General features: G+C 46.6%; 1 protein-coding gene across 3 annotated transcripts in view; it reads right to left on the bottom strand.

Annotated features, from left to right (window-relative positions):
* The window catches only part of RUNX3 (RUNX family transcription factor 3), a 67,559-nt gene that overhangs the window by 16,907 nt on the left and 36,842 nt on the right, over positions 1-13,810 (bottom strand). For 2 of the 3 annotated variants that reach the window (XM_075336079.1, XM_075336080.1), the window contains one exon: positions 9,363-9,530. In XM_075336079.1, coding sequence (XP_075192194.1) covers positions 9,363-9,530 — 168 coding nt within the window. Of the gene's footprint in view, positions 1-9,362; positions 9,531-9,620; positions 9,675-13,810 lie in introns of all 3 variants that reach the window. The other variant, XM_075336078.1, reaches the window with a different exon arrangement.

Genomic DNA, 13,810 nt, shown 5'->3' with positions numbered 1-13,810 from the left:
TGTCACATGGATAGCACACGAAGAGCACTAAGAGAACACACACAGGGAGACACGAACGGACATAAGGACCTGCACCACGGACCATAACACATGTGCACTTAATGCATGAACGTGTGAAGGAAGCCTTATATAAAGTTCAGTACTGACCTGGAGTTGACCTTAACCCCACTGGAAGTCATTGATTGGGCATTTCGGCTCTCTGCCCACATATAAGCAGCCATAAATAGAGCACTTCCAGGGGAGGGAGGGTGAGGTTTAATCTTTTTTTTTTTTTTTGTGCACGCTATATCTGATAACGCTGATTTTACCCCAGTGGGAGCCACTAAAACACTTCAAGTGGCTCATACTGGACCGAGCACTGAGCATACCTGAGCACAGCAATTCTCGTACGAGTGGTTTGCATATGCAAAGCACAGGAACTACTGATTTTTTTCAGTAAAGTCCATGTTCATTTTGAACACCGAACTTTACTGTCTGGGTTTTCTCATCTCTATCCTTGTGTCCATTGTTTACGTCCATGTGACATCCATATTTAAACATCAATGGCTTAAAATGTACATGATCAAATACACTATGCTAATAATGGCAGTGTATCTTTAAAAGTCGGACACAATATAGATGATCCATATGGGATTCAATTCTCTTTGGCGCACCCATAGACTTGGACAGCACATATCATATAAAAATGCGCTAATGCTGTCAGTTTAGCTGTCAGAAAAATCAGGGGAGGGAATGAAAAATGTCCTTTAATTTCTAAAAAATAAAGTTTACAAATATCATGTATGTCATGTCATCATTACACCATTGGATTACTTCAACTAGCACAGTAGAAACTAAGTTCGGCATAAATATTTGTATAACTACAGTAGTTGTAGGCTCAACACAGCACATTTAACATGCTGGTACTTCTCTAGGACCAATAGCCACAGGATATTATTAAGTTCTCTGATATCATGATCAGTTGACACCTCTACCCATAAATTTCACAGCTCCTTTATTAGAATTTTATATACTATTTCCTTTTCCTTGCTTTTTCGCACCTTTTACAATATAACTTCTCTACACCTTTTCATCATCCTCTTACTTTAACCAAGTGCTATTCTCAAATTTTCTGTTATTGCTAACTGTTATCTAGATCATGCTAACTAATCCTTTTCTTTACATTGAATAGAAAAAACTTTAAAAAAATGTTGACGGACACTAAAAACTTAATACAAAGTTGAATTTACAACCTTAGGCCTGTTTCACACGTCAGTGAAAAACACTGACGTTCTTCACTGATGCGTAAAACATGCACATGTCCCTCCGTGTTCCGTGATTCACGGCACACGTGGGTTGTCCATGTGCAATCCGTAATCCGTGATCCCGTGATTGCACATGGACATTACTCACCTGCCTTCACTGCTGCTGTCCATGGTGCTGAAGTCTCTGGCTCTGCAGCGTCCGCCCATTGCTCTCAGCACCTACTTCCTGGTCGGCAGTTCCTGCTTTCATGAATATTCATGAGCCAGGCAGGAGCTGCCGAAAGCAGAGGCTGCAGAGCGAATCGCAGGCAAGATAAGTTGAAAATTTTTAATATTTAATATGTCCGTGATTTTCTTGTACGTGTTTCACTGATCACACACGGATCACACCATAGTGTGGTCCGTGGGTCATCATTGATGTCAGACAAAAACTGACATGTCTCCGTGCAGAATCACGGCCAAGGGTGCATGCTGCACGGAGACACGTTCAGTGAAAAATCACTGATGTGTGAGCAGACCCATTGATTAGAATGGGTCTGCGTATGTCAGTGATTCTGGTACGTATAAAAAAAAGTACAAACGTACCAGAATCACTGACGTGTGAAAGGGGCCTATATGGAACTTTTCATGCAGCTTTAGCTGGCAATACCTACTATGAAAAGTTGTTGACTGAACGTTTCTTTGTCAGACATCTATCTCTCCCAACACCACATACACATGAGCACTCAGCTTGACTGAGGTGTCCTGTGTTTTTGACATATGGAAAGAAGAAAATTTTTGGTAGACTCTTCTGACAGCAGCTTCTCCCTCAAAAGAAAATGGATCAGGCTTTGAAATTCCAACAGGCCGATCCTTTTCTTATAATTCAGAGACCCTCTTACATGTCAGATGTTCAGCTACTCACACCAAAACTATCAGGTTCAGGTTCATTTATCTGATATTTAAATGAGCTTTAGGCTATTGACTTTAGGGTACGCAGCATGTCCTCTCTCATGTGGCAGTGAGTGATCTCCGCAGGATCCGCGGCTGCCCGTGCCCATGATCAGGCTTACGGCCATTGCAGTCTTTCTCTGTCCTCCCTGTGGAGAACAGATGCGGTTTCGCAGCAATAAATTGACATGCTGCGGCTTGGAAAGTCTCACCTCATGACAGTTTACACTGTGGGGAAAAACAAGCACAGTGTGTGCATAGGATTTATAGAAATCCCATCCACTGTGCTTGTACTGTACTACGCGAAAATACGCTGCATCAACAACTCTGTCAACCCTGATCATGGGCCTTACACATTAGCTATTTCTCAGAAAAACACCCATACACAAGAACAGCTGTCCAAGCTGTGCTGTGTTTTCTGAATGAGAACTGCTGCCAGACTGCTGTTGGAAATCCAACAGGCTGGATCCTTTTTATTTCCGACATCATTTGGGAAAGAGTGGGATCTGTCAGGTCTGGCCAACTTTAGTCTAATGCTTAAATGCCTTCTTCAAACCTTTCCCAGGAAGCTGAACATTATTCAAGACAGCCCCTTAATGAACATTACCATAATGCTCTTTTTTTCAATTATTTGTTCCGTTTATCCAATACTGTATATACTTTTTGATATGTGATTTTATACACAGTAATTTAAAAATATGATTATTACTCTACAGTATGGCTAAATGCTCTTAGTAATGTTTGCCACTAGTGGTGATCTTACACATTTTGTAGGATAGACTTCTCTAGGTAGATATACAGTTGTGGAATGGTTTTTGCAGCTCCATTTTTGAGCCTTTACTTGAAACAGGAGAGTGTTTCCCGTATTTACACATGACCTGTGCTGTGTGTGAAGAAGGTTGACAGACTGGCTCATATTAATAGCTAAACCAGCCCCCTTCTCTTCCTATGGATGCGCAAAGACAGAGCAGGAGGTTGGTTTAGCTTTGAAAATGAGCAGCTGTCTCACATACTCCACTGATGACATGCCCACACAGGAAAATGCGTCCTGTATCAACACAGGTCAGGATAATAAGCTGCTGACTCTGAGGGGATAGCTGAAGATCAGAGTATCTATAATAATATAAATGATATAACTCACTTCTGTATGCATATTTAAAGGGGTTGTCCCTTGTACACCGTACACTTTAAATAATAGATCTTGAAATAAAAATAAGTTTCATAATTGTATGTGTTAAATTTTTCCCATGCTGTAATGTCTGTATACTCTTTTCTGTCCTCACAGGAGATGTGGTATGATTAGACCATGTTCCTGTACGGTCAGACACATATATTACACAGTACATAGCAGGGGCACATATGTAAGATTATCTCAGCACACGAACATTTTTTTTAAACACATCCAATTGTGGAATTTATTATTATTCCAAGATTTATTGATTATTTATGGGACAACCCCTTTAACTTTAACCATTCTGAGAAATATTTATTTGGAAATAGAATATTATTTCCAAATAAATATTAATATTATCTGACCACCGTGCGGAGCTGCCGCCTGACCACCGTGAGGAGCTGCCGCCTGACCACCGTGCGGAGCTGCCGCCCAACCTACACTCCACCTATTGTCTCCTCCCCAAAATCCTATAGAATGTAAGCCCGCAAGGGCAAGGTCCTCTTCCCTCTGTACTAGTCTGTCTACTGTAACTTCTATATGTATTCTGTATGTTACCCCCTTCTCATGTACAGCACCATGGAATCAATGGTGCTTTATAAATAAATAAATAATAATAATAATAATAATAATAAATAATAATAACATAGGAAACTGTAAATAGTCCTGAAATTATTATTAGCTGCTGTAAAATCATGGATTGCACATGGATGACAAGTGACAACAAAATCGGCCCATTTTTCGGGATGAAACTCTTAGGTTATGTGTCAACGATCAGGATCGCTGCGTCCTGGGCCTGCGGGGCTACAAGTCTCCTCTGCAGGAGACCCCAGCTGCTTGTGCCCACGATCCGGGATTGGGCAGTTGCGGTCTCTCTTTCTGTTCTCCCTATGGAGAACGCTTGCGACTTTGCAGGAACAATTGACATGCAGCGGCTCGGAAAGCCACACCGCAGGTCAGTTTCCACTGGGGGCAGTACACACACAATGGACATGGGATTTATCTTATCCACTGTGCTTGTACTGTACATCGCTGCGTTATGGATGCAGCTGAAGCATGTTATGTCCAAAATGCTGTGAACACAGATCATGGGCACCTTAGGGTGGGTTCCCATGACCATTTTCTCAACATCCAAGAAAAATGGTCTAATTATTCTGATCAGACGAAGATCAGAGTTTCATCAGCTTAGCATCAACTTTTCTTGGATGGGGAGAGAAAAAAAAAAGTTCTCCACCTTCTCTATTCTGTTAGTCTGATGTCATCTGAGTGCAGTCCGATTTTTTTCATGGGTCCATAGACATGAATAGGCGAGTGCAATACGATTCTTGGAGAAAAATCATGAATGTTGCGATTTTTTTTTTTTCACATGCCGCATCAGTCACTGATAAAAATTGTCCATTTGCTCTGCCCCAATGAATAACATTGGTCCAAGTGTGATCCGATTTTTTAACGGATTGCACTCGGACCGAAAAAACAGCCATGTGAACAATCCCTTAGGCCGATTAGATGGCCACAAGAGCCTGCTACCACAACACCAAAGACACTCAATGATTCTTCTGGGTTTTATAGTCATTTCACTTTGGTTGAGTAGAGTTATACGGGTTGAAGCCAGATATTGGATACTAAAATGTGGGTATATTTCAGCCATATGAAGCCAACCTTGCTTGAAACATCTTGACTACATATGTGCTTCTCAACATCAAACTCTTATGTATATTATTAGTGTGTGTAGTGAGAGATGAGAGACAGGCGCATACATTTTGCATAATATTCATATTCTTCTTTCTATATATGTGGTTATACATGTTATTTGTCCAATGTAAAATACTTTCTATTTTGTTCTCATGGGAGGGAGCAGATACAACAATAACTCATTCAGTCCTTTTGACCAAATTAATTGTCCCCTTGCCACAGGAGAAAACATTGTGGGACCGACTTTATATAATGCCGCTCTCAGTGTGACCGCAGGATCAGAAATACATGTGTGCCTTTAAATACACAGATGCACACACATTCACGTGCTTGCCTTTCAGTAGCACAGGCTTTCCAATGACAGCTCGCCAGTGTTTTGTTTAATTGCATGCCAAATACCTCTAGCCTGGGGGCATTTCCCATAGAGATGAAAAACCCCTTGTTTCCAATCTAAAAATGCTGTTAACAGTTACACTGCCAGCCAAAGTGACAACAGACATCTTTTAGCTTTGAGGAAGCAGTGTGGGATACTTGAAAGTTTTATCCAAAGTCTTGCTTCATGCAATGTCATGAGTATTTCAGATTGTAGCATGACTTTGCTTGTAATTAGGGCCCTGACAAGTTATCTCAGTGTCCTATGCACATGATGGAAATGGCAGCCCCATTTCTAGGATCACAGTCCAACTCCCCCTCCACCTCCACCAAAATGGGTCTGACAGAAATGTATTACTAGCACCCACAGCTCTCCCACACACACCAGAACTTTGGTTCATTTAGGCCATGCACACGCATTAAGTATTTAGTCAGTTTTTTACCTCAGAATTTGTAAGCCAAAACCAATAGTGGAACAATCTGAGGAAAAGTATAATAGAAACACGGGCACCGCTTCTGTATTTATTACCCTCTCCTGGTTTTGACTTACAAATTCTGAGGTAATAAACTCACCAAACACTCAATGTATGCATGTGGCCTTACAAATACTGAGGTAAAAAACTCACCAAACACCCAATGTGTGCACATGGCCATAGATGGGTGAACGTGCAGGGTTATTCCTTACTATGGGCCTCTGTAAACAGTCCAGCATACACTCAAAAAACAAGCAAATCTCTCATTTGTCAAGTGAAATGATTAAAAAGCATAGTTCTCGGCAGCACATCATGCAATGTTGTGTAATATTCTATACACACAGAATGATCGTATTAATCCATACCCCCATTGAAATTCCACACAAATAGGTCTGATATGCATACCTCCACCATCATTGAGAAAAATATAGCCAGCTTATCTTAATTGGTGTCCTGCATGAGGAGCTCAGATGCCACCCTTTGTGGCGTGGATGAATAGGTTCAATAAGAAAGTTCCAGCTGTTGCCCATTACTACCCATGGTTAATGGTAACTCAAACATCCCATTGGGGTCATTAAGCAATTTTTCCTCTTGTACATTTTTCATTCATTCTGGATTTTATGATTTTGCATAATAAAACCTATAATTTTATTTGTAGAGCTGGAACTTTCTTTTGAACCTTCACCATTATTGCCCTCACACCACAGAGACACATTATTAGGCTGGAAACACAGTTATGCGTGTAAAATCGGTCCGAGTTGCATGATAAAAAGTCGGACAATTTCAGTTCACTTTATGATCAGTGTGCAATGCAACTGCACTGCGATCCTGGGATTTTTCTCATGATTGTAGTCCATGTGCAATGCGTGTTTGGTGCTTATGGGATCTGTTTTTTTCTCAGCAGCTGTCATCTGCCATTCAGCTCTGCTACATGGCCGCTGAAAGCAGACACAGACAGAGCCATGTAGCAGAGCTGAATGGCCGCTGACAGCAGACACAGACAGAGGCATGTAGCAGAGCTGAATAGCCGCTGACAGCAGACACAGACAGAGCCGCACGATCAGAATGAAGTCGGATGAACTTCACCCGACTTCATGGTCATCCCACGGCTCTGTCTGTGTGGCATGGCCTGATTTTTGGCCACCGGTGAAGGTCGCACTGGTGACCGCAAATCCCAGTGAGTGACCGCAGTGAGCCGCGCGATCAGCGGTGCCGTCACTGAGGTTACCCGCGGCCACAGCAGCAGTCCTCCCGCTGAGATCTGTGGCGGTGGGTAACCTGAGTGATGTCATTGCTGATAGCGCGACTCACTTCAGTCTCTGCGGGGAGCTCACAGAGAGCGGTCGTGGTCTGTGACCGCTCTCTGTCATCTTCTGATGTAGCAGAGCTGACAGCGTCGAGGGACCTCTGTGGATTACGTCGGACATGGAAGGGTATTTGGGGATTTGAATAAAGTGGTGAAAGAGGGTTGTTTTTTTTTGTTGTTTATTTCAAATAAAGGATTTTTTGGTGTATGTCTTCATTCTCTTAATTTTACAGGTTAATCATGGAAGGTATCTCGGGGAGACGCCTGCCATGATTAATCTAGGACTTAGTGGCAGCTATGGGCTGCTGCCATTAACTCCTTATTACCTCGATTGCTACCACACCAGGGCAATTGGGGATGGCCAGGTACAGTCCCGGGACTGTCGCATCTAATGGATGCGGCTATTCCGGGCGGCTGCTGGCTGATATTGTTAGGGTGGTTGGCTCCCCATAACGTGATAAATGTATTTAGAAAAACGAATGTCACTAGGATGGTGTGAGTGCCGGTCCGTGTGACATCCGTTTATTTACCCGCTCTCATGGAGTTGCATTGGAGAGACACGCGCGAGAAACTCTCCAAAATGCAGCATGCTGCAATTTTTTTCTCAGTCCTATTTGGACTGAGAAAAAATAGCAGATGGGAGCTGCCTCATTGATTAACATGTGTCTAAGTGCAATGCGAGAAATTCTCGCATTGCACTACTGCGAGAAAATCGCAAGTGAGAAGCCGGCCTTACATGCCCCTAACCGAGAGGACAACATTAAAACTATATCTAAGCCTATCCCATAGCTAGTCATGTGAGCCGCAAAACTTTTGATCTGGTAAGAGGTGTATCGGCACTTCACTAATTTCAAAGTGCATAGAGTGCTCATGGGTCACTAGTTCTTCTCATGCGTCACAGGTCCAGCGCTGTTCCAGTCTGTTGTGCTTACTGCAATAGTCACTGATGGTGCTCACTGAACTACCTGCATCAGGACCATCATTGTGCAGCAATGCTGAATAAAAAGCCCAGGCTGATCAGTGGCACCATGTCAGTGATCTCTGTGCATCTGTCCCACATTCAAGGAACAAGATGGCATTACTTGTCACTTGAGTGCTGGTCAGATAAATAAGCAGGGATTGCATCAGTGGGTGTGCAACACCACAACATAATAATGTGCAAAAACAAAATTGCAGCCCCTATCTGGGTTATATTATGTAATGCCCTAAGCGATGGCCTACCACTGCCTACTCTAGATCCCTGTCCTATCTGTGATCTAAAGCCATAAGAACAACAAAGTGGCCTACTTATCTCTCCATAGAAAGAACTTTAGACACAGTATTGTCTTCTGTAGTCTGTTAATGTTTCCAGTAAAGCTGGGTTTACACACTGCAACATCGCAAAGGACATCGCTGTAACGTCACCAGTTTTGTGACGTAACAGCGACCTCCCTAAGTCTCTGGTGAGTCGCTGGTGAGCTGTCAAACAGGCAAACCTGGCCAACAACGCAACAGCGATCCGGACCTGCAGAGCGACCTAGCTGGTTGTTGGGGACGTTGATAAGCAGCTTTTTGAAAGGGAAGTTGCTAACAAAGTTGCTGCAAAGTCTTTCACACACTGAAACTTTGTAGCGATGCATGCTGCACAGCGGGAAACAAAGGACCTAGGAATGGTCCTGAACGATTTGTAGCGATCAGCAACTTCACAGCAGGGGCCAGGTCGCTGATGTGTTTCACACACTGCAACATCGCAAACGACATCGCTATTGCGTCACAAAACCGGTGACGTTACAGCGATGTCCTTTGCGATGTTGCAGTGTGTAAACCCAGCTTAAGAGCCGCCATAATAAATTTGGTATCTCCACACCTAAAATTCTATTTTAACCATATTATTTCCACTTAAGAACAAGTCTGTTATAATAATAATAATAATAAAAAAAATAATAATAATATAGTATTATATGTCAATTTGCTACGAATTTCTACAATTAGAGAAATGGTCATTGCAGTGTTTTACTGTACAGTTTTTTGGTGGCAAAATGTTTTTACATTTGGACACTATATACAATAATGTCTTATAGTATAATAGCAGAACTCTGGATAATCTTTTCTAAAGAATGTATATTATTTCTCTTACATTTCTCACTAAGTAATGAAAGGTAAATATGCAATGCAATAATAACTTGTCATCTTACCTTGTATTTGTGCTTGAGCCTGGTTGCTAAATGGGTTTGGGTTAGTCAGTGAGGGTCTTTGGTTAGGGTTGGGTTGAACCCTTATCCCCTGTCTCCGTATAAGCTCCAAATCACTGTAACGCTCTGAGAAATGCTTGCTTGCCTGCTCTTCATGCTTTTGCCGATGCCCTGCAACATTCAGATATGATTAGTGAAAGCATTTACCACAAAGTCACCAATATATAAAAGCCCCCGTTTTATTTTCTTTTGTTATATTACCAGTGTCTGTCAACCCTGGGTGGCAACCCCATATCTGCTGTTGTTTCCAGTTTCCTGAAAAGGCAAATATGCAGCTGTATTAAAGAGAAATAGGATAGGAGATCAGACATTGGCTGCATTATTGCAGCCGTGTATCTTTGATGCTAAAACACTATGGCTGATTCAGAGAAAACATACTTTGAAAAGCTTGCCAGGCGCTACGGCTGACTGATACGAGGAAGGTCCCCGGGCGGTTTCTCCCTGTCCTACTCTCCTAGATAGAAAGGTCGCTACTTATATCTGGTAATAAGGAGAGACCTATCCTTTTGGTGGAGCACGGCAGGGAGATGCCACTGGGGACCAGCCTTTTACTACTGTAGTAATCTGACACACATTGTCCCCTGCTGGTTTTTGCAAAATATGTTTTCACTGAAATGACATAACGTTTCAAAGTAAAGCATGCACGACTGTGATAATGCAGCTAGTTTCTGATTCATGTTACCTGTGGGTAGGGCAGCATGAATCTCCTATCAACTATCCCTTAAAGTGGTTGTCCACTATTTGTACAACCCTTTTGCATTCCCTATATTTATCCCATTAAAATAGAAAAGCTTATACTCACTTCCCGTGTAGGCGCCATTTCTGCAGTGGCAGCACTCGCTCTCACGGAGCACACATGAGGTTTTTACATCACACGAGCCCTGCGCCTTATCACTTCCGCCTTCTTTTTCCTCGCCCTCAGATTTATAACTAATCAAGAGGAAGTGAGGGACCAGACATATGTCACGCTCCCCGGGTCCTTGGCTTCCCTCCCCGGGTCCTCTGCTCCGCTCCCCGGGTCCTCAGCCCCGCTCCCCGGCTCACCTGCCACGCTCCCCGCTCTCCAGCCTCCGGTCCCCGTCCTTCCCAGGCCCCCTGGTCCCCGATCGCGGCGCCCGACGGCTTCCCAGGCCCTGGCCGGCTCCCCTGCGTCCTCTTCTCAGCCTCCTTCCCTGGCTTCTGGCACCCGGGCTGCGCGCATGCGCATTAGGGCGCGCGCGCGGTCACTGACCCTTTCTTAAAGGGCCAGCGTCCATTAACAGGTAATGAGGCTAATCAGGTACAGGGTATAAAGGGGTGTATTGTCCAAGGGGGCGGGGCCTGATCTTCGTGTTCCCTAAGCTAGGAGTCAGGTCTCCTGGTGTTTCAGTGCATGTACTCACCTATCTCTCTTTGTAGAGCCGTGCTTGCCTCGCCATCCAGTCTGCCGCATCCTGAACCCCGAACGCTGTCCTTCTGCCATCCTGACAGTCCGCACCATCTCGGATCCCTGCGGTGACCCGTCATCTTGCTCCCAAGGTTCCGGACCCCACCTGACATCATCTCGGCTTCCGAACCTGAGCTGCGTCACCCGGACCACCACCCATAACTCCGTGGTCCCAGGGACTTCTCCGCTATTCCCGTGTGCAAGGACTGTTCTGCTGTTTCTAGTGTTCCAGCTGCCGGACTCTTTCCTACCATCTAGGAGTTCGGTCCAGTGGATCCACCTCCTGGGCCTGCCCGTACACCTGGCCGTGACAGTAAGATCAGGCCATGGATCCCGCTGCAGCACTATTGGCCCTGCAAGAGGAACTCCAACGCCAGCGTGAAGTCCAGACCCGCATGCTGCAATTTATGACCTCCGTGGACACCCGCCTGTACACGTTACAAGCATCAATGACGCCTGCGGCAACCAGGTCCCCCACTAGGCAATCCACGGCTCCCGCACCAGTGGCAGCCGCGTCGGATGCCTCCCGACTCCGTTTGGCGTTACCACCTCGTTATGCTGGAGATCCCAAGACCTGCAGGGGCTTCATAAACCAATGTTCCCTTCATTTCACGCAGCTGCCACATCTGTTCGCCTCCGACCAAGCCAAGGTCGCCTTTATAATGTCTCACCTGGAGGGCGAGGCACTGGCGTGGATGAACCCCTTGTGGGAGAAGGAGGACCCCATGACCAAGGATCTTCAAGAGTTCCTGCAGGCCTTTCGCAGTACCTTTGACGAGCAGGGACGCGCCTCTGCGTCTGCTTCATCACTTCTCCGCCTACGTCAAGGAACACTGACGGTGGGCCAATACGCCATCCGTTTCCGCACTTTGGCTTCTGAACTCGGGTGGAATAATGAGGCCCTGACAGCCGCCTTCTGGGAAGGACTTTCGAGTCGCATCAAAGATGAGTTGGCGGGTCGTGACGTGCCCTCCACCCTAGATGCCCTGATTGCCCTAGCAACTCGTGTGGACATTCGTTTTCAGGAGCGCTCCAAAGAGCTGTCTCTGGAGAGACGTCCGGTACGACTGAACCCACGGCAAGCCAGGTGGTCCTTATTCTTTGCCAGGTTTGACTTCCAGCTCCATTTCAGACCCGCGGACAAGAATGTACGCGCTGATGCCTTGTCTAGGTCTTTCGTGCCCATGGAGCAGGAGGGAGAGACTACCCAACCTATCATCCCTCCTAGCAAGATTATCCCGGTGGCCCCTGTCACTCTGGCCCAGATACCGCCCGGGAAGACCTATGTCTCTGAGACTGACAGGCAAAAAGTGTTACACTGGGGTCATGCCTCCAAAACAGCCGGTCATGCAGGCCAGAAGAGAACATGGGGTGCGATTGTACGCCATTACTGGTGGCCATCCCTTCGCACGGACGTCGCTGCTTATGTCTCTGCCTGCTCCTCTTGTGCCAGGAACAAGACGCCCAAACACCTGCCCTATGGCCGTCTTCTGCCTCTGCCTATACCCTCAGTTCCGTGGCAACACATAGCGATGGATTTTATTACGGACTTGCCATTATCCTCCGGACACACAGTCATATGGGTCGTGGTGGACCGGTTCTCCAAAATGGCTCACTTCGTCCCTATGGCCGGACTGCCCTCTGCTCAGGAACTCGCGGAAGCCTATATACATCACATCTTCCGCTTGCATGGCTTTCCATCCCACATCGTGTCCGACAGAGGAACTCAGTTCACCTCCCGCTTCTGGAGGGCGCTCTGCAAGCATCTGGGAGTGACTCTGGACTTTTCTTCTGCTTACCATCCTCAGTCTAATGGCCAAGTGGAGAGGGTCAATCAAATCTTGACATCCTTCTTACGTCACTATGTCAACGCCCATCACGACGACTGGTCCACGCTTCTGCCTTGGGCTGAATTCTCACATAACCACCATATCAGTGAGTCGTCCTCCAAATCTCCCTTCCATGTCGTTTACGGACTTCAGCCCTCCGTTCCATTGCCTATATCCCCTTCTTCGGATGTCCCTGCGGCTGATACTGTAGCCCGTGACTTCGCTACCATTTGGGACTCTGTCAAGGCGTCCCTTGGACGCGCTTCCCAGCGGATGAAGAAACACGCTGACAAGAGGCGTCTGGACCCTCCGTGTTTCTCTCCTGGTGACCTGGTCTGGCTTGCTTCCCAGTACATCCGATTGAAGATACCTTCCTACAAGCTGGGTCCTCGCTACATCGGGCCGTTTAAGGTCCTCAGCAAGATCAATGAGGTCTCCTACAAGCTACAGCTCCCGGCCACGATGAGGATTCCCAACTCTTTCCACGTCTCCCTGCTCAAGCCGGTCGTCCTTGGTCCCTTCTCCGCTGCTGCCAGTCCGGCTCCTCCACCTATTGCCGATGACGACATCTATGCGGTAAGGGATATCGTGGCCATGAAGACCGTTCGAGGTCGTCAGTTCTTCCTGGTGGACTGGGAGGGGTATGGTCCTGAGGATAGGTCCTGGGAGCCCAGGGAGAACGTGGGCACTCCTCTGATCCGTGCCTTCATGTCCCGGTTGCGGGGAGGGGGGAGTGGGGGGGGGGGTACTGTCACGCTCCCCGGGTCCTTGGCTTCCCTCCCCGGGTCCTCTGCTCCGCTCCCCGGGTCCTCAGCCCCGCTCCCCGGCTCACCTGCCACGCTCCCCGCTCTCCAGCCTCCGGTCCCCGTCCTTCCCAGGCCCCCTGGTCCCCGATCGCGGCGCCCGACGGCTTCCCAGGCCCTGGCCGGCTCCCCTGCGTCCTCTTCTCAGCCTCCTTCCCTGGCTTCTGGCACCCGGGCTGCGCGCATGCGCATTAGGGCGCGCGCGGTCACTGACCCTTTCTTAAAGGGCCAGCGTCCATTAACAGGTAATGAGGCTAATCAGGTACAGGGTATAAAGGGGTGTATTGTCCAAGGGGGCGGGGCCTGATCTTCGTGTTCCCTAAGCTAGGAGTC

The sequence above is a fragment of the Anomaloglossus baeobatrachus genome, chromosome 2 (genome assembly GCF_048569485.1).
Source record: "Anomaloglossus baeobatrachus isolate aAnoBae1 chromosome 2, aAnoBae1.hap1, whole genome shotgun sequence".
In the NCBI taxonomy this organism is placed as follows: Eukaryota; Metazoa; Chordata; class Amphibia; order Anura; family Aromobatidae; genus Anomaloglossus; species Anomaloglossus baeobatrachus.
This window is presented reverse-complemented; position numbering and strand designations above follow the sequence as displayed.